The 22,210-nt window shown below is 33.6% G+C and overlaps 1 protein-coding gene across 3 annotated transcripts in view; it reads right to left on the bottom strand.

The window, feature by feature from the left end:
* The window catches only part of LOC117174965, a 183,973-nt gene that overhangs the window by 143,621 nt on the left and 18,142 nt on the right, over positions 1-22,210 (bottom strand). For all 3 annotated transcript variants that reach the window (XR_004467410.1, XM_033364436.1, XM_033364437.1), the window contains exon 2: positions 9,323-14,032. Coding sequence is in view for 2 of the 3 variants with exons in the window: in XM_033364436.1 (XP_033220327.1) it covers positions 9,323-14,032 (4,710 nt within the window). In the remaining variant the exon portion in view is untranslated. The remainder of the gene's footprint in view (positions 1-9,322; positions 14,033-22,210) is intronic.

Below are 22,210 nucleotides of genomic sequence, written 5' to 3'. Positions count from 1 at the left end.
TGATAGTCGACTTCTTTTTTGTTAAGGCTCCTTCGGCTTTAACAAATACATTCTCATCACGTATCTCGTGCTTTGCACTCGAATTTGTACCTCAACTTGTATATCATTTACATAAATGTATATTATTAAAATTCATAACATGCACTGAAACTAAAACAGACGTAGTTTTATTTTCTCTAAAAAAACGCATTCTTTAAAGAAACATTTTTTATTAAACATTTTTTTGCAATTTCAGCCGGTTTTTCAAAATCTGAATTTGCTCATTTCCAATTTTATTTTAACGACTGAAACGTAGCACATACTGGTCTACACATTAGCCTTAGTTTTTTATAACTTCTAAATTAAATCCCTACCTCAGGGACCCCGGAAACTGCGATTAATGAGGGTTTGGGTGCGAAGGGAAATTAAAGAAATATACTTTCTTATTCACTCCTAACCGTACAGTTCCAGTTTAAAAGTGAATAAAAAAATATATTTCTTCAATTGCTAATAACAAAAATAAATGAGGGTTTGGATGCGAACGGGGGGGGGGGGGGGGGGGGGGGGGGGGGGGGGGGGGGTGCGATTAGTTTTAACCGAGTCTTAGCTGGTTAGTGTTTTATGCTGATAAGATCAACCAACCTTCAGCAACGTTGTTTTGGATGGGAATTCCTATGATCTCATTTTCACATTCCCGGCCCAACATGGGAAAAAAATGACTTTTTTGTTCAAAATAACATACATCCCACAAATATTGACCGATTCGAACAAAAAACATTCTTGAAAAAGCTGTTAAGGTTTCTAAGAAAGTTGTTGAGCCTGATTTTTGAATTAGGTTTTCGATTTTTTATAAATAAACAAATATGACGAAAAAATGTCCATTTTATTTATTTGACGTTCCCGCTGCTCGTCAATAACAGGAAAATTATTGAAATCGCCTGAGTTGCATAGAGTTATATTAGCTAAAGATGTTCCAATATTATATATTTAACAAATTTTTTATAAACAAATTATTTGTTGAACACATGTTTTCTACGATTTTCCATAATTATACGTTTTTTTTCAAGTTATATTGCAAAAAAATTGAATGGAAACAATATTATATTGCAAAAACGTTCTTTTAAGATTATAAATGTTTATATTATAAACAAATTTAATGAAAAAATGCAGTAATCAGGCATTTTTCGACTGGAAAAATCGTTTTTTTTCGATTTACATTTATTCGAATTAGGAACTTTATGATAATTTTAGAATCCTTTGCAAGTTTTAAAAAAAAATGTTTTAAAATATTAACACTTCATCATAAATTATTTGAATTTTCTCAAAATATTCTGTATTCTCTGAATTCTTCTGAATTCTTTGAATTCCTTTACATCTTCTGAATTATCTGAATTCTTTTGCATTCTGTGAAATATTTTTAATTATCTTAATTCTTTTATATTCTCTTAATTCTTTTAAAATTCTGTTAATTATTTTCAATTCACTGAACTCTTCTTAATTATCTAAATTATTCTACATTCTCTAAATATTTCTCGATGTTCCGAATCCTTCTCAATTATCTGAATTCTTTTTAAATTTTCAGAACACTTTACACTGTTCTGAATTTGTGGAATTCTTAAATCACTGAATTTTTTATGCTTTTGAATTATCTTAAAATCATTAGAATACAGACTGAGTTAGTTTGAACTTCTTCATATCACTTTAATTTTTGTAATTCTCTTCAAATTTTTAGAATACACGTTGAATTATTTTAATTGCCTTCAAATATTTTGAATTCTGTACAAACCAAAGGAACTCTACAGAAATTTAAATGTTTTTTTTAATTCACTTGAAATCTTTGCAATGCAACATGAATTATTTTGAATTTCTCCAACTCATTAGTATAGTCTGAATTCTCTCAAATATCTTGAATTTTCTGAATTCTTTTAAATCCTCGTACTTCTTGTAAAATTCTCTTAAATTACCTGAAGTCGTTTGAATTCTTTAAATTATCTTGAACCTTTGTTGATTTCTTTTTAAACTCTCCAAATTTTTTTAGTTCTCTGAAATCTTTTGAATTTTTCGAATATCTCGAAATTCTCAGAATTATTATAAATTTTTCTGAATTCCTAAATCGTTTTGAAAATGTTTAATTCTCACGAGACCACTGAATGCTTCTAATACTTTTTAATTATCTTAAGATCATTAGAATAGACTTTGAATTATTCTGAATACCTTAATATTTTTTGAAATCTCCGAATCTTTATTAATTCCTCTAAAACAATTTAATTATCTTTAATTCTTTGATTTTCTTAATTAATTTTAATTCAATTGTAACTAGCCAATTAATCGTACACACAACTCAAAATAATAATTTTTAAACACGATCCTTACCGATAGGTTTTATTTTAATTTAAATAACCTTAGATGAAATTCTACCGAAAAGAGGATCTTCGCCATTTTTGATACATGCACAGTTCATTTAAAAAGTTCTGGGACTGATTTTTCAAGCGTGCTTAAGGCGATACGGTTTAGTCTCTACATGGAATACTTACTCTGGTTCATTCAGAGTATAACGCACTTTGGTTCATCACAATGATTTCAGTCACTTGTGTGGAGTATAAACTTGACATTATTAAGATTTTTTAGTTTGCCACAATTTGAGTATTGGAGCAAAAAGATACAATTAAATTCTGTTTCAAACTAGGCAAAACTACTTCAGAAACTTGTAAAACGTTACGATGCTCTTCGTCAGAGTATGAGTATCATCAGCCCATTCAACGAAATCTGTTGCCGCTAAAACATGCTGCACTTTCTTCTCTTGTGTTAGTGAATGGAGTACGAACATCGCGCACACTTTTCTTTAGCCGAGAACGTCATGCACTATGGTGTGAACACTATATACACTAATTTGAAGTTCTTGTGATAAAATTTCAATACTCACTTGAAGATTGTTTGCAAAAGGGGGAACGCACATATTCAACGTTCCAGTCCGTGACGCTTGAAGTGGGACAGTCTTCTCTGGGATCGTCCTGAAGCTATTCCCGGTCACCTGTAAAACTCGCGTACCACTTAAAAACTTTGCTTCGCACTAGGCAGCCACTTTAATACGCATTTTGTAATATATTATACGTTTCTGAAGCACTTTTTCCTATTTTGAAACAAAACTTATTTGTGGCTCTTTGTTCCATTACTCAAATTGTGATTAACTAAGACATCTTGATAATATCCAATCTACGCTGCACATAAGCGACAGAAGTGATTGCGATGAACCAAAGTGCATTAAAATCAGCATGAACTATAGCAATTATTCCACGCAGTGACTAAACCCTATCGCCTAAAGCACGTTTTCGAAAAAAAATCAGTCCCGGAACTTTTTAAATGAACTGTGTACGTGAAAAATTAAAAACTGACTCAGTCATAATTAGATGATTCCTCATTGCCATTATTTATTTCATCGTATAACTTACGTTTAAAAAATTAACTGGCTAGTTTTTCCTATTATGAACCGACAGACAAGGCTTCATTTTGACACCTGACTAGAATTATTGTTGTTGATTACTGAAACTTCTCCATTTCTGAAAATAATGCATTAATTCCGATAGCATGATTATGGATATGATGAATGACAAATTTGGACCTCTTACTTATTTTAAAAAATAGGCCCAATGCCACCGAAGTTGGAAATTATTTACACTTTTCATGACTTTCAGAAAATAATGCATTACTTCAGGTGGCATGGTTGGAATTAATGGTTTAAAAGCTTTTTGAATAGTTTCTTACTAGGGAACACAACAGGCAAGGTCTCATTTTGAAGAAAATCTCTAATCAATTTTAAAAAAATGATACGAAATTTCACAAAATGTAGGCATTTTTAACTCTTCTTATGACATTCAGTTAATTATGCATTACTTCCGTTGTCATGATTGGAAGAGATGATTTAAAAGTATTTTAAGTAGTTTTTCAAACAAGGAATGCATCAAAGTCTCATTTTGACGAAAAACTCTTATCTTTTTGGATAAGAGGACAAATGCCTCCGAATTTGGAAATTATTTACACTTTACATGATTTTCAGAAAACAATGCATTACTTTCGCAAAGTTGCAAAAGTTGCAAAGTTGCGAATTATTGAAATTTCTCCTCACTTTCTAAAAATAATGCATCGCTTCTAGACGTCTGATTGAAATTTAAGTTTTAAGTTTTATCGGCAGTTTTTAAAATATCAAAGACAACAAACAAGGTCTCATTTCGTCGACTAACTCTTCTCCATTTTTTAAAAGATGCTGAATCATAAAAAATGGGACTTATTAAAACTTCTGCTCGCTTTCTGAAAAGAATGCATCACTTCCAGTCACATGACTGAGGAATTTGAGTTTTGGGCAGTTTTCTTCCGTATTCAATTGAAATAAGTTCATTACAGTAAACTTCCTCCTATTTCAGAGATCGCCTATCTCTACAGATCATCTATTTCAGGTACCCTATACACGTTTATTTCATATTGCGCTATTCCTTCGCATCTGACTACGGTCCCTCTACGATCTGTACGGTCACGCCCGCGTCAGTTGCTATCCAATTAAAAAGAAGCCCGAAGAACCCCCTTTGATTTGAATTGAGGATTTTAGCATGAAGTCATGGGAATGCAGACCATTTTTTCGAGAAAATATTCTAAACTTATAAGTAACTCATAAATGTGAGATTAGTAATATTTGCAAAGTGTACAATCTATCTTCTCGTTCATGTTCCATTCTTGTCGATTGACGACCTTTCAGTTTTACGAAATACAATCAAATCCCCAAAATTTGAGATGAAAGTACCCAATCTGACATACTAATCTCAAATTTTGTCTATTTTATTTTGTGACACTGAAAGGTCGTCAATCGACGAAAGAATAGAACATAAATGAAAACATCACTGATACACGTGACAATTCAGACCTTTATAACTTACCTTTACGTTTAGAATGTTTATCCAACAAAAAGTTGTCTGAACTTCTATGTCTATGTCGTCGCAGTACAATACGCGGGAAAACTCACAATTCCGCGAAACATTGTAGTCTTTTTTTATTCTACTATATTGCTTTTTAATCGGTAAATTGTGCTACGTCCACAAAAAGACTAGAAACACTGAAATGCATGATGCGCTGCGACTTTTTCAACTGCGCAAATCGGGACCGTATGAACTGTTTCCAATTAGAATTTATAATATTGCACAATCTTCGCAGTTTAGATAAGCGCACTGCAGCCCTTCCGAGGCATTCCGAGGCAAAAGTTGTAACCACCTCTCGCCCTGGCCCTACAGAAACTACGCGGCCCAGCAATTCTAGGAATTACTACACCGCAGTTACTTCACTCAGAGTTGGGTGTATTGATATGTATCATTATTAATAGTATCTATTGATTGAAACTCGAGCTGCGCTTTTCGGTACAATTGAAGATGTTGCTAAAAGGGGGCGCATATATACAAGGCAGAGAAAGTCAAAGAGCGTTGCTGGACAAAAATATATTTACGACTCACGGTAGAGGTGGGGACCCCACCAGACTTCAGATTCTTGAACGTCTACGTTTCACAGTCGCTGAAATAGGGGGTAGTTTACTGTATTTACAAAATAGTCACCCTTAGACTAATCTGTTTGTGATGAGCTGGCTGGTGCAAAATTCTACCTGCTCTTTTTATTTAACTGTTTAAAAAGTGTAGAAAGTTATCTCTTTAGTCTTATAATCAATAAGATATGCTTACTATGCTTACTTAAATCATCCAAAACAAAAAATAAGGAACCCAGACGTCACAACTGCTTCGCTGCATCTCAATGTTGGGTAATAATTTATTACTTGCAACGAAGTTAATTTTGTGTTACTTTTCATTCTTTGTATAACATGTCTTCCTTTTAAAAGCGAGTTTTTGCGGGATAAACATACATTTAAAAAAGGGGTTCCCAGCTACGAAACCGTGCCGAGCACCTCCAGCAAAGGGGTTATATATGCGGGACATCTATTCATAAGGAGTGTCAAAAAAGGTGCCACGTATGACTCGCGGAAGATCTTTCCGAATTTCTTATAGCTCGGGAAAAACTTTCCTCTTGCTATATGAAATGAAAAAATATTGCCTTAGTTATGCAGTATACTATATAAGGGAGCTGCGACGGTTGCACTCAAAATATTCTGTTAAGCTAGTCGTCTTGACCATCGATGCTCTCGGAGGTGCGAAGCATTCAATGGTTCATAGGATGAAGAGCTACCCTGTGTATCTACAAAATGCTGAGACACTTGCGGGGAAAATACATAAGGCGGTTTTATTTGCGTTACTCCGTTTCTTCAGAGTGCACGAAAATTTTGCCGAACCGAGGCGACGTACTGAGGCCGTCACACACTGAAACCACCTATTTCACGGTCAAAAGACGTGGTTACAGCTAAAACATTACCGGGATGTCGCCAGGAGCAAGTGTCCTGGAAAAATCACGTACTGAGAATTTTCAGGAAACATTCCAGAATACAACAATTAACTAGGAGCAAGGACTTTTCACCTACCTCGACTAGGATACTTTTGGTTTACTTTTACCTCACTTTCACTATGGTTATATAGTATACGAAGATTTAACTAACAATTTAAACTCAAAGCTCAAGCGTGTGTTAGACGATTCGTCGGCAAACTTTTTCCCACTTTTCAGGTAAGGGCAGGTTTAACCCACGAATTTTTATTGTCTGCCGAGCTTGGTTCGTCAACGCTACGTTTTTTCTGAGATGAGTTGGATTTTGTTTTAAATTCTTATATTAGCGATTTATAAGTCTGGAATTCGAAATCTATGACTTTTTTGTGATTAAATAATCTAAACTTGTCGCTTCATGCCCTGGGAAATGCAGTTTGAAGGTTGCCAGGCATATGGAAGGATTTGAGATTATTTATGATGGGTGCATTATGTTTTCTACCGTTTGAAGAAAAAAGTGGGCCTGCAGTAAATACATCGTTATTACTTCACCGCCCCCCCCCCCCCCCCCCCCCAGAACCAACACGGGTTTTGCGATAGTTTCGCCACAGGTTCAAAAAAGGCCATTTTTAATATCAAAACATCATTTTAAAACTTCAAAAATTTACAGATGCGTTGTTAAGACATGATGAAAGTAAATGAATAAAGTCCCTACTTCGAGAAATCAAAGAAATTTCTACAAATTAAGTGTTGAAAATAATCCAAATAATTTTCAGCATTAAATGAATAATATAGCTACAACAAAATTATCGATATTGTACGGTAGATTACATTCAGCTAAGCTCGAAACAATAAACTGCACTTGTTTTCACTGAGGCAATCGCTCATAAATGCAAAAATAATAAACTACCAAAACTATTCAATCTTTGCAGTTTTCCGGGCAAACTATTCACTTTATTGCAATGTTTTATATAACCTTTTTTATTCAGAAGATTTAGAGTGTTTTATTATATAACTATTTTTGCTCTAAAAACAGCAGTTTCTAAGGAAAATCCAAAAAAATTAAATAAGCCGCCATATTGGAAGATGGCGGGTCGAGCACCCCCATCCCCAAATTAACTGAATTTTGGGAGGTGTTCCAACACCCCCTAAGGAAGCTCCCTGACAACTTAGTTTATTGTTATAAATTATTTCTATTTAAGCCCCCTCATTCAGCTTCGTTGACTGGCCTATTACAAATCGGTAGATTATTTTCATTTGTCAAGGGGCTCCGCCGCCGAAACCCCCGTTCCCGCCACCACTTGTTACGCACTTAAACAAAAATAGTATGAGTAACTCGTGCGGGGCCACCAATCGCCATTCATGGATAATCGGCGACTTTCCGCGCTCATTGCTCAATATATTATTTCCCAAAGTATGGTTTAAAAGTATCGCGGAGGTTGTCCTTACACAAAAACGTGATAAACTAACAAAATTTCGAAGATGTAATAACAACATTTCTGTATTTCTTTGAATACTCATCCACGGCCTTTTGAACCCTAGGCTCAAAAGCTCCTGTAGACTCCTGCAGACACATAAAATCTAGAGGCAACACTTTAGAAGATAAAATGAAAAAAATATTGTGCTGTATAGGAGTGCGTCAACTTTTTCATATCTTTGAGCATTTCCACTCTATAATTATATAATTCTTCTATTAGCACAGATCCTTGAGAAATTCCTGTAAATGCTCTTGGTGCATTAACATTATTTTCAGTTACCAAACTTTTAAAATGACAACCAGCACCTGTTAATTTCGATTACGAGGTTTCAATATGAATCGATTTTTCTTCAATTTTGTTGTTTGTCAAGGACCACTAACACTTTGAAAATTTTCCGTCCGCATTATTGTGTTATTCAAAACGCAAAATCATAAGAAGTAAAAAGCACATCTGTATACTTTTCGAAATATTCTTTCACACTGTCACGTCAAGTAAACAACTACTCTTATGCTCGTACGAGGGCAAGGGTACCTTTGCTACTTTCTCTTTTTCGTCTACCAACCCGCTAATGATCATTGGAAAAAACATATTAAATGATTATTATCGTGTAATTGATAAACATTTTACGAGGGATTCGAATATATAAACATTTAAATAACTATAAAGCAAAGAAAGATGCAGGTGGCGAGAATCATCCTCGCAGCCTCTACGCTCAAACTAGGCGCTCTATCGCTGAGCTTCTCGGCTACGTGAGAGACGGAGTTTGCAGGTCCATAAGCTGGCCTTAATTTTCTTTAAACCCGTTTTTTCAAGAAAAACTGGCCAAATATTGGTTCCTAGAAATTTCATAATTATACTTTGGGGTATGACCTTACTTCACAACAAGTATGAATGAAAACAAAAAATACCACCTCTGACCTTCCCCTTGTGAAACACAAATTTTCCCGTTAGTCGAAAGATGAAAATGAAAATACATGAATTTTTAACCAATATTAATATAATGTGCCTATATAAAAAACCTCCTTTTAAACAACTCTAACTTTGACTATGTTCCTATTCAAGGGCGTTGCTTAATCCAACTTAGAAGTATTTATATGAACAGCACTAGCTCAGTTTTTTTAGAATGAAAGAGAGAAAATTCACGAAACATCCGGGGTCTTGCATGACCCACGGATCGTTTGAACATTTATTATTCTTCTAAGATCCACGACCTGACGATAGTGAAAGATTTCGCGATTTACTTCGCGAAACATAGCAACATTCTAAGAAGATTGACAGGTCTTACGTATGAGGACCATAAGATTGTAGTTATAAGCTTGTGACAGGCAGTGTAGGCAGCGAGACTTGCTCTATCAACGACACGCTTGCGTATCGTGGCGGAGACAGTTCCGTACATCTCATCAAGACAAAATTCCTAGTCGAATTTAGCAACACCCTTAATACACTCAAAATAATATGTTACTAACCTCTTCCTCCCCTTCCTCTTTTAGGTGGTGCATAACTCTTTTGACTTCTACAAGTTCTTCTCGGTCTTTCATTCTCTCTTGTTTCATGTTGAAGAGAACCTTCATCTAGTGCAAGTGGATCTCGAGGTAAAATGATTTGAACAGGTTCTATAAATCGCATACTAGAGTCGTTTCTTCTAGGTCGACCTCTTTTTTTTGGTACCTTTAATTCAGGTAGTCGAGCCGGTGGTACCTCTTCTATTATTACAACATCTTGACTAGAATTCGAATTTTCATTAACAATCACCAATTCCGGTCGATGTTCAATAATTTCACAGTCAGAACTCGCAGGAGATGAATAGATAACTTTGTTTAATAAGATATGCGGTTTCTCATCAGATAAAGTATTTTTAGATCTAGATTCTAAGTTTTCTTTAAATTTAACTTGAGTAATACTAATTTCCTGAGCTATAACATGTATTTGTTCACGACTAATGTTGCTGCTTTTGGCATCAAAAAGAGCTTGTTTTTTCTCCCTAGTTGCAACGGGTTGAATCGTTACTTCGGGTAAAATTTGAGATATTTTTGATTCAATTTTAAGCTTTTTGGATTCAATTGAGGATATCGTCACATCCTTCCGTTTGGCCGACAGTTCCTTTGATTCTGTCTTCTGAATCTGTTTCTCTGGTTCAATTGCTAATTCGGAATGATTATGTTGTGGCACGAGGGAAGGGCAATTTAGCGACGAGGAACTTGACGACGTACCCTCTTTATTATATTTGTGAGACAAAACACGATGTATATCGACTTCTTTATTTTTATTAGACGAATCTGCATAACTTTCACATACAACAATTGTAGGATGTCCGGTTTTAGACAATTTAATCTTCATTTCTAAAGCAGGTTCATCGATTTTTTTTGTTGCTTCTTTGTTCTTTTGTTTTTCCTTTCGATCTGTATCCGCAGTCAATAAATCATTTACCCTTAAATGTTTATTTTTTGATAATTCGGAAGATTTTAGGTTGCTCTCTTCTTTTTCTGACTTACTAAAACCTTTAGATGTCCCTTCAGTATCTGCAGAAATCTCGGTTTGTACTATTGAAGCGTCACCGGATTTCGATAATTTTATTTTCATACCTATTGATTCAGCCTGTTTTGAAGACCCTAACTGATGTTCTTTAACATTATGCTGATCTGAGTAGGCAGATTGTTCTGAATGAATATTCGATACATCAATAGATTTACAATGTAAAATCATTGCTTCTCCTGTCTTTGATACTTTTATTTTCATGCCAATAGCAGGATCTTGCTTCGTGTTTTCTGAAGTCAATTCTAACTTATCCTTGTGCCTTGTAGATTCGGTCAATTCATCAGAATCTTGATGTATAATTGAGGCATCTCCAGTTTTAGATAACTTTATTTTCATACCCAGTGGCGATTCCGTTCTTTTTGGAATGTTAGAAATATTCTGCCTGTCTAAGTCTTCTTTTGTATCCGCTGAAAGAACTGATGTACTACCTTTAGTTTTTGGAAATTTGATTTTCATTGCATTTGGAGATCCGTTCATATTAAACGCATCTTTCGGTTCCTCGGAATATTCAGAGACGATTGATGCATCACCAGTTTTTGATAATTTAATCTTCATTCCGAGAGGAGACTCAGTTCTCTTTATACAGTTTTCATCCATAACGTATTGTTTCTCCGGATGAATTATAGATGGATCACCTGTTTTGGATAATTTAATTTTCATTCCTATAGAAGATTCGCTTTTCTTTAACACATCCTGTGTAACTTCCATCTTTTCTTTTGATTTTGGTAGAATTTCCTTTGAATCTTGTATTATGGATGCGTCCCCAGTCTTGGATAATTTAATTTTCATACCGAACGAAGTTTCTGTTTTCTTAAGATCATCAAACTTTTGCTGAACTTCTTTAACGTCCAGGTCTTCATATTTTTCTGATTGTATTACCGATGCTTCACCAGACTTCGACAATTTAATTTTCATTCCAATTGGAGACAAAGAAGATGTGCTTTCCGTGTGCCATTGTGAAGATTCGTCGAAACTTTCATTGGATATAATTGAAGGATGACCACTTTTGGACAATTTTAACTTTATTTTACCTAATTTTTGTCCTAGGCTGTCATCAGGATTTGGAGAACTCGCAGGAGAACGTATTTTCGGGCTTTTTGGCGATTTCGGTTCCACACAATCCGTTATTACAGATTTAGCAATTTTTAAAATGATCCTAGGTGAACCAACATTCTCTGAGTCTGATATATCCGAATCTTTTCTCGGAGTTTCTATTTTCTCAGACCCTTTAGGCGATTCCATTTTGACTTTTGCATCTTTTTGTATCAGCAAACTCGTCTTATCTGTCGATAATTCACATGCTTTTACTGTTTCTATATTAGGTATTACTATTGTTGGTGGTTCCTTTAACCTCTCCTCTAAAACGGAAACGTTAGGGACCGATTCGCTAGAAGTTAGTACGTTGTCCGTAAATTTGGGTAAAACATCTATGCGTTCTGAGACAAAAAAATTGCCTGAGTCTTTTTCTGATTCTGTATGTTTTGCAATAGTTAATAAACTGGTCACATTCTTTGAGGGCAAGATAGATAACTCGAAAGATTTTCTCTCAGTTAATGATACTTTCTCCATCAGTATAGCTTTGCGCTCACTTTCTAACTTGGCAGCTTCAGAGATTATTTCAGCTTCAGAGATCGCTATAGGATTTTGTATTATCTGTTCGTCTACTTGTTCTGATTCATTATCAGCAACACTTTCCACTATTTTGGGAGACACCTCAAGATATGATTCCACTTGCACTTGAGACTCTTGCAAAAATTTAACAGCCGATTCTAATTCAGATATGTCAGAATTTGAATTTGGAACTGCCGAGTTAAATAAATCATCCACACACACAGATTCTATATTGCTTTGAAGCGAAAGATCTTTTGACAATTTGGATCCATCTTCTAAATTGATTGAAATGTCGATAGTTTTATCAGATGATTCGATTACTGATGGTATTACTGCAATTTTTTGAGTAGGTTGTCTTTTACACTCTGCTGCTTCCACTTCTAAAAATTGTACAGTTTTTATTGCAGGTTCATTATTTCCCGGGATCAAATCAAAACTTAGTTCTTTAAACGAATCCATATTTTGCCCTGGCTCTGATTCTATATACAGTAGTTCTTCTGACTTCTGAGGCAATGCTTCTGATATTTTCGATTCTTCTTCATCCGAATATAAGTTAGGTTTAACTAGTTTCTTCTCCACTGTGCTTTCTTTCGATTCAATTCGATTAGATTCGTCCATTGTTATAAAATCCTGATTACCTTCAAATTTGCTGCCAATCACGTCTTCCGGGTACTGCATTGTTTCTAACATATCAGCAGAAGCTTCCTGGATATTGTCTAGTCTTGTCATCGATGTTGTGGTAATCGATGACTCACCCTCTCCCTCTTCTAAAATGCCTAGTTGGTACTTTCCTTCTACTTTATTCGTCACGTTCACCCTTACTTCTATACTTTCCTCGCATTTCTCCTTTATTAATTCTTGATCAGCAACATTTTTAATTGCAACGTTAATAAGCTCTTTAGTTGAAATACTTATATTTGTTTCATTGACTGAGTCTGACAGTTTTTCAGAATTATTTACTGCAGATGTATCAATCACAAGAACTTCTTTAATAGGATCTTGCGAGAGAAGAGTCGGTATAAATTTTGTAAATTCAGTCATATTGTCTACATTGGTTGTAAATAAACGTGTACCTCTTTTAGAAAAAGCTGGAAAAATTGACTCTTCTATGAACATCTTTTCCTTTGATACTATTTTCTCATTTGAAATGACTGAAGGACTGACATTTAAATCATTTGGTTTGTTACATAAACTTAAATCATCTTCCGAATTTATGAGGGTTTCGGTGATCTTACCAGATTCAACATCCTCAGCAAAATTCAATTTAACGCATTGTGTTATTTTGCTATTGACTATATCTTCTTCACACGGTTTTAAAGTAGCTTCTTCCGTTTCTGATTTTAAGTCACTTTCATCAGTAGTGACTTCAAAATCCATCAACTTTTGTGTACCAAGTTGATTTTCCCATGTGCTAAAATTTTTGTCAGTGGAGTGTTCATCCCCAATAATTTTTATTTCAGTAAAGTTTTGTGTATTGATTAAACACTGCGTCAGTTCATTGGCACCAGCAATATTTGAAGCTATTGACCTAATACTACTTTCTATATTAACGTTTATTTCTTGACACCCATGTTCATCAGACCTAATTTCCTTTTCCGAACTAATGCTTCTTTTAACTTCTAATTCTTTACATTTTACATTCGCTCCACCATCATTCCCAGTTCTGTCTGTGAATTGTTGATTTTCGTGACTGCTATTAAACTCTTCTTCGATACTTTCACACCTATTACTTTTTTCGCAATCATCTAATCGTAAATTTTGTTCAATATTTTTACTCCCGCTGCGTTCATCTGACTCTTGAGAATCTTCCGAAATGTATGCTTCACCAATCATTTGCAAACTTTTGCTTAGATTAGTGACATTAGATGTATTATCTGCATTTTCTCCACACTCTAGCTTACGCATTGTATTTGAAAAATTATCGGTAGACGTTGAACTTGATAACTGAGTTACTGGAGGCGTGTTATGAGACTCTATTTCAGCTGTCGAGATACCGTGAGACTTTTTCTTTTGATATTCTTCATGGATATCTAAAACAAATTAACGTGTTTGTTATTTCCTAATTGAAATATTGTTATTTACTTTCCGTTTTAAGGACGACTAATGAACAAGAACAGCAGGAATGGTTAATAACTAATGATCAATAATGCAAATCATCAGGTATAACATAAAACAGTCATTCTCTTTTATTACTTAAATTTTGTTGTTTAGATAGTTGTTTTGTTTTCAAAATACTTGAAAAGCAAGGCCTCACAGATGGCATCTTTCTTTCAATGAACCGACCCACCGCTTGAGATGAGCGATTAAATTAAAGCTCTCATAGGATGATTGTGGACGTAAGTAATTACGCATATCTGAATAAATCCAATCAGGAGCGCGGAATAAAAAGTCGTGTGTGCGTAAGCGAGAATCTAGCCTCGTGTAACGACCGCCGTTCTCCCGCCACTAACCCCAACTCGGCGCTCTCTTCAATAACACTGTGTTGGACTCCGCCCACGTATGAGCGTCTGTTTATAATGTGCTCCTGACATCCGGACACTTGAGTCTGGGACACCCTGTATAAGAAATAATTTATAACACAAAATACATTTTTTTTAATGATTGAGCATTTCTAAAGGTTTACTGGTAGTAAATGAATTTTTTAATTTTTGTATTAACAATGTTTTTATCTGAAAAATACACTACAGTATCATAAAATGAAAAATCATTTTCAAGACGAGTTAAGAAAGGTTTAAATGTTGAAATGAAACATTTAATTCATAGATATTAAATGTAGATATTCTAAAAAACTTAATAAATAATAATTTACAACGATATAAAAAATCAAATTAGAATTTTTTTTCATATGTACAGCAGTGTCCCAATATATATTTTTCGTTCAAGTATTCGAAAACGAACAACAGAGGACTTACCAAATATCCGAGGTTTTTGCATGATCCTCGGATCAATACAATTTTTAAAGGCACCCTTGCGCTAAAGAAATTATGGCTTTCACGAAAAATTGTCATTTTCCGAAAGGGAGAAATCTACGGATAGTAGTTGGGAACATCTGAACGGCAAAAAACGTTCCCAAATTTATTGTTCTACCGACAATTCTAACATTGAAGAAGCATTCTCAGGGGTCTCTTCATACCCCAAGACCCATGTCTGGATAATGGTGAACTTTATTTCGCGAAATAAGTCGCGAAACTGAACAACATTTAGAATAAATTGACAAGTACTGTGTTATGAAAGCTACGAGACTGTAGTTGTAAGCAGCCAAAAAGGTGTGCTGACTTCAAGTCGCAGCCAAAGATAAGGCAGTTTTCAATTAGGAAATAAAAATTAATAATGCGAATAAAATTGCGCACAAAAATACTGAAACAGTTGTTGCAAATACCATTTGCCAGTGAACCAAATTTGTAGAGAAACCAATTTAACATTGTATGTAAAATTGCAAATTTACAAAGCGTGCAATTATAACGGGATTCATTGCAAATTTATTTCCAAGTTTACCAAATATACTAATTTTGAAATTCTGAAATTTCAAAATTAGGCCCTCTGCAAATTTATTCATAAATCCTGAGTTTATAAAGTCGCCCAACTATAAATTTCGGTATTAACAAAATTTCAACATCAATAATTAAAAAATGTTAAAAACTGGCTAGTATTCACTTTCCTTTATAAGTTATAAATTTATCAAGTCACCAAGCAATAAATTTCAAAACTACAAAATTTCGAATTCCAAAATTACAAAAACTTGCCAGAGTTCACTTTTTTATTATCCATACTTTTATTAAATCGTCAAGCAATAAACTTAAAGACTACTGAATTTTCAATTCTGAAATTTCTAAACTGGGCCCTCTGGAAATTGATTCATAAAGTTGGTACATTTGCTATTTTTGAAATTTATTACTTTTTTGCTTTAAGAATAGTCATTGTAAAAAATTTGGTAATATCGAAAATGTATACTTTAGCGACTTGATAAACTTAGAATTTATAAATTAAATATCACCCGCTTTAGCACCTAGCCGCGAAGTTTGGTAATATTCATGCCGCTTTCGCATTTGATGTGGCAACATACATGGGAAAATTTTGGATTTTCGAAAAATTGAACTCATGCTCCAGAATTTCTTCGAACGTGCCAAGTTCTCTAGGGATTGAAGAGGATTGTCTACGAAATAAAACCATACTTATAACTTTTATTTTTAACCCACTCTCATCCCTCCTGCATCGCCCCAAATATGAAACAAAAATATGTATTAAAAAATTACATTTTTACGTATTATTGTTAATTTTGAGCAATTTCTGTCGTCTTTTTCATGAAAATAATTACTAATGGGCAGTATGAATATTAATAATAATTTTTTAAATAATGTCTAATTGTTCAAGTAAATGAAATTTCTTTAAACAATTATTTATTTCCAAAAAATGTAAAAAATAATCGTATTTTCTGATTGAAACTCGATTGTTGGTCATTATTTGGAGTAGTAATTCTTTATTAAACATTATGTAATTATATAAATAATTAGTTATTATTTATTTACTAAATTTCTCAAAATTGAACAAGAGATGTCCAATTTTTCTCAAATTGGTATCCTACGCTACTTTTTGTTGAATAATTATATCATTTTGATACATAGTATAGAAAAAATATATTAATCATAAAAGCCTTATGTTATATTTATATAATTATTGATTTTTTTAATTTTCTTCAAATTGAGTATGGATGGTTTACATCTTTTTGGCGCACTATTAAATAAATTATAGAAGTCTTGATAAAATTTAAATTGTAAATGTGTATTTGTTATTGCATTCTTTATTGCATTCTTTAATAATTAAAATAATAAAAACATTACTTCATTTAACTTTATACAATTAGTACAATTTATTTATATTCACGAGAATAGTCAAAAGCATAAGACAAGCTAATTTTGAAATTAGCGAAAAATGTAAAGTAACGTAAATATCAAACGTCTTGAACCGAAGAGCATGAAATAATGATTGGATAAGAAAATTGAGCATTTCATCATAACGATTTTACGTAACTTTTTTCGCGTTTAGGAATCTCGAATGTTTTCTTTCAAGAAAACGCATCATAATGGATGAAGAACGAAGATTACCTGAGAGGCTTATTAATTGTTAAACATTTAACAGTAGTGAATGGTACTGCTGAAAGAGGTGTTAAATTATTATCGGACTTTAACTGTTTGATAACGAGAAATAAGGATATATAACAGTACTTAATAAAAGTAGTAAAAAATATTCAAAAAACAGTTTCCAGTTATCAGAAACAAAACATTGTCTTTGGCCAAAAAATAATTTTCTTATTATTAGCGTTGTAATTAGACTGCATATAAAATGGATTTAGATTATATTCCATTAAAGCATTTGAAAGTCTTTTATGAATATCAAGTTGACATACTGGAAGATCCAAAAAATATACGGAGTGATTTTTTTAACTTGAAACTTTCAAATATCTCGAAAAATAGGTACTCTATGAAAAAATCTTTTGAATCAAAATTTAATCACTCTGAGGAGCACATACACTGACGTTAAAATTGATTCCCCCACACCGTCCCCTGGGGGTGGGGTGGGGGCAAATTCGAAATCTTAAATGGGAACCCCTATTTGTTATTGCATATTCGGGTTCTTTGGATAAAAATGCGTATGATTTGTCCAAAACATTTTTCTCGTTTCGCGATAGGGCGCTGTAATCAACGAAATTCAATTTTTCTTCATTTTACTGTTACTGAGAATGCAAGCTTACGATTCTGCAATACATTAACAATAAAAAATAAACCATTTTCATTGCGATATGACTGACCACGGAAAAAAAGAATTTTTCAAATCGCTACAGAATTGTTGAACGAGTGCAATAAAAACTCGTACATAAAAAAATACATCAAGACAAACATAGGTAGAACCTCCTTCTTTTTGAAGTCGGTTAAAAATAAGGGCAATACAGCTTCGGATCTCTTTGGTAATTATTATTTTGAAAAACATGCCAAAACGTACGTCCATTCTTGAGAAGTAATTATTAAGTAATACGTTTACATTAACACTGTTTCCTGAATATTCCTAAATTTTAGCTCTGGCATTATTGTAGATTGAGGTCAGTTAGATCAAAGATTATTCCGAATACTACTTTACAATGGAATATCTAACCGTACGAGATAAAATTGAAATGGTTCTGGTAAATGGAGAGGGTGGAAGAAATCTTGATAATGCTGTCAATATCTACGCTCAGTGTTTTCTAAATAGAATTATGTCACGTGCTTCATTTTATCGTACTATTACAAAATTTACTGCCGACGGAAGTGTTGAACCTAAGAAAAAGACCCGTACAACAACAGTCACTGGAGAAAAAAATGAAATTGCTGTATTAGCTGTAGTGGCCAATAATCCTAACGTTAGTACACGACAAATTGCTCGTGATTCCGGAATGTCTCAGAGCAGTGTTTGAAAATTTTGAAACAAAATAAATTTCATCCGTATCATGTCTCTTTACATCAAGAACTTCATGGCGTTGATTTCCAAATCGGGTAGCTTGTTTTCAGTGGGCACGTGAACAAATACAACAAAATCCCAACTTTTTTTGTTATGTATTATTCTCTGTAGAGTCGTCTTTTACGACACAACATGCACTACTGGAGCATTCAAAATTTGCAGTGGCTTCGTGAAGTCAAACACCAGTGTCCATGGAATGTCAACGTATGGTGTGGAATAATTGGCAACAAACTGATCGGTCCCCAGATTATCGAAGGCAGCTTAAATGGTCCAAAATATCAAGACATTTTGGAAAATGAACTGCCAATATTGCTTGAAGACTTGAGCTGAGAAATGCGGCAGAACATGTGGTTTCAACATGATGGTTGTCCGGCACACTATTCAGCGGTAGCACGAGAAGTTCTTTATCTTGATTTCAATGGTCGCTGGATTGGTATAGGCAGTCCGATAAATTGGCCTGCAAGATCGCCAGATTTCTTTTTGTGGGGCTATCTGAAAGACAAAGTGTACAAAGAAAAACCAACAACACGTGAGAATATGATTGACCGAATTACAAGTACATGTGCTGAAATTCAAGAAGATACACTTCTCCGTTGTGTAAATTCATTTGAATTACGGATTAATAAGTGCATTGAAGCCGAACGTCATAATTTTGAGCACTTACTTCAATTAAAAGATGATTCCCTGAGTACCTCGAATCATGAGAGGCGAGGGGCCTTACGTTAATCAAAATCACCCCGAAGGGAACAATAAACTCCTACGTCCACGTCGTTGTTCCTGCGTTACGCTAAAAGTAGTAGTTCGTTTTAAGACTAATTTCGAGTATTGCAGAATCGTAAGCGTGCATTCTCAGTAACAGTAAAATGAAAAAAAATTGAATTTTGTCGATTACAGAGCCATCTATTGCGAAACAAGAGAAATGTTTTGGACAAATCATACGCAATTTTATCCAAAGAATCCGAATATGCAATAAAAAATAGGAGTTTCCCATTTAAAATTTTGAACTTGCCCCCACCCCCACCCCCAGGAGTCGATGTGGTGGAACCGATTTTAAGATCAGTGTATGTACTCTTCAGAGTGATTAAATTTTGATTCATAACATTTTTTCATGGAGTGCCTATTTTTTGAGATATTTTGAAAGTTTCAACTTAAAAAATCACACTGTATATCAATATCTACTTACAAAATAATTTAATATGTTACTCCTTGAAATCATTTTAAATTATGCGTAGTTCAAGAAATTCGATTTTAAAAATATTTTTGGAGATATAATTGTTTCAAAGAAATATATTTGTTTGACAAAACAAAAAATGGTTAATATATTTTTTCTATACACTATACATTAAGAAAAATAAGTTCATGTATTCTATTTTATTTCATTTTTTTAAAGTTATCGAAAAAAACTGCTTGAGAAAATAAAAATTGTTTTAAAAAAATAGAAATTTTTTAAAAATTAGAAGAAATATATGAAAATTAGGTAATTATTCAACAAAAAGTAGCACAAAATAACGTTTTGAGAAGAAAGTGGGCATCTCTGGATCAATTAAAAAAATTTTTGAAAACAAACAATAATTGTTCAAATAATAACATGTTTAAAAAAAAAATTTTCTCCAAACCATGACAACTATTACATTTCACAAGGAAAATACGATTATTTTTTACATGTCTTTGCAATAAATAATTGTTTAAATAATTTACATATATTTAAGCAAATAAAAATGGTTGAAGAAGTCATGTGAGATTCTCAAATTGTATATATGGGGGGGGGGGGAGTAAAAATAAAAGTTATCAGTATAGTTTTATTTAGTAAACACTCCTCTTCAATCCCGAAAAACTTGTACAGTTTTGATCAACTTTTGGAAAATCCAAAATTTCTCCATTTTAATTAAACGGGTTTTAAAGCGACCGGTGGCACGTATTTCTATTTAAATTTAGCAATTAAATTTACGGATATCCTTTCACAGGTAATGGAAACTTTTTGTGAGTGACTTGCCCAAAAAAATTTTGCACTGCATTTATGTACCACCCTAAGAATTTTAGACAAAACGAAGGTTCCCGTTTCTTCATTTTATTTGAAAGGGAAAAATAAAAAAAGGAACTTAAAATTACCTTTCTCCAGGATTTTAACTTTTCTTTAAAATGGCGCCAGGCAAGTCCTAAAATAAACATGGCAGATGAGTAAACAAAACAAAAATAATTAAAAATTCATTTTAAAAAAAAAGTTACTTTACATAGCTCTAGCTCATTACCTCGAAATCTTTACCTTGAAATCTTACCAAAGAAAGACCAATCTGAGAGATCTTTAAAATAAAAAAAGAAACATTGGTTTAACTTTATGAAAAATAAATACAGTGTGAAATTTATTCAGATAATTGTATGAAATGGAGTTCCATAAGTAGAAAAAGACAAGTTATCACATTTGACAGGTTAAAGTAATGAAGACCCCCTTAAAAAAGAATCACTACAATGTTACAATCAAATCACAGACAATTCACTAAGTTTAAAAGGACCCAGCCAAAATGGTGAACAAATTTCGCCCTGGAGCGAACAAACACGCTTTAACATCCTTCCTACATTTCCCACTCGTACACAAAACTAACAAAAGAGAAATGATAAAAAATTTCGGAAAAAATAAAAAAATGTGAAAGATTAATTTGTTTGGCTCTTAACCCCTTCATCGGCAGAGAGAAATCGAAAAAAATGCCAAAAATGGCAGGAAAATTTTTTATCCTGAAAATTTGTACCCTGGGGTTTTTGAGGGCGCTGATAACGAATCTGAACTTAAAATTCCAAAATTAAAAATGGCGGATCTAATATGGCGGACGAAAATACAAAAAATGGCTTGATTGGAATAAATCTTGGTCCTTATGATTTATTTAGGTTCCTGATTACGAATCTGAACTCAAAATTCATAAATTCAAAATGATGACCCAATATGGCGAATGAAAATACAAATAATAATGATTCAGATTCGTAATTAGCGACTTCAAAAATCCCGGGGTTTCAATTTTCATCTAAATCGAGTAAAATTTTCGATTTTGGTCGGCCATATTGGCACCACCATTTCGAATTTTTATTTTAGATACAGATTCAGCGAGCCCAAAACCCCCATTTAAGACTTAGATGCCAAATCAGAGCAAGTTAAATAAGAAAAAAAAAGATCGCCTCTATGCCACGCAAGGCACCGATTAATTTGACGCATTATTGCGTCAATGCCAAAGAAGAAGTTAATCGCGCCATGTTTTCTCGCGCATATTTCCTACAACAGGTGAAGAGCTGATAATAGATTTTATGCTTTCACGACGATTCATTTTGATAAAAAGAGATATTTCGGGTTTCACTCGTGTAAAAATCTACGAATTGTTTGCCGACGTTTTGTGAACATTGCAGTTCACATCTTCAGGGCTGACCTGAAACTGAGGAATCAGGTCATGATGTTCTTAGGTATACTTTCTACGATGCCTGTGATTGGCCAGAGCACCCCACCGTGGGGACTGGTCGAACTTGATTGGCCAATCAAGTATTTTTTTTTAAATCCGGGAGAACGGAAAGCCAAATCGGATTGGTATTATATCCATTGTCCCTATTGATGTTATTAGGGTGTTTTAAGATTTAAAATTGCTTCTCTATGTTTTCTTGGAAACTTGTTGTGTGCTTTTGCAATGACTGTTGTTTCATCAAATAAAATGTTATGACCTGTTTCGATATGATGTTCAGCT

This window comes from Belonocnema kinseyi, chromosome 6 (assembly GCF_010883055.1).
Source record: "Belonocnema kinseyi isolate 2016_QV_RU_SX_M_011 chromosome 6, B_treatae_v1, whole genome shotgun sequence".
NCBI lineage: Eukaryota > Metazoa > Arthropoda > Insecta > Hymenoptera > Cynipidae > Belonocnema > Belonocnema kinseyi.
The sequence above is the reverse complement of the archived record's forward strand: the minus strand, read 5'-3'. Positions and strand labels throughout refer to the sequence as shown.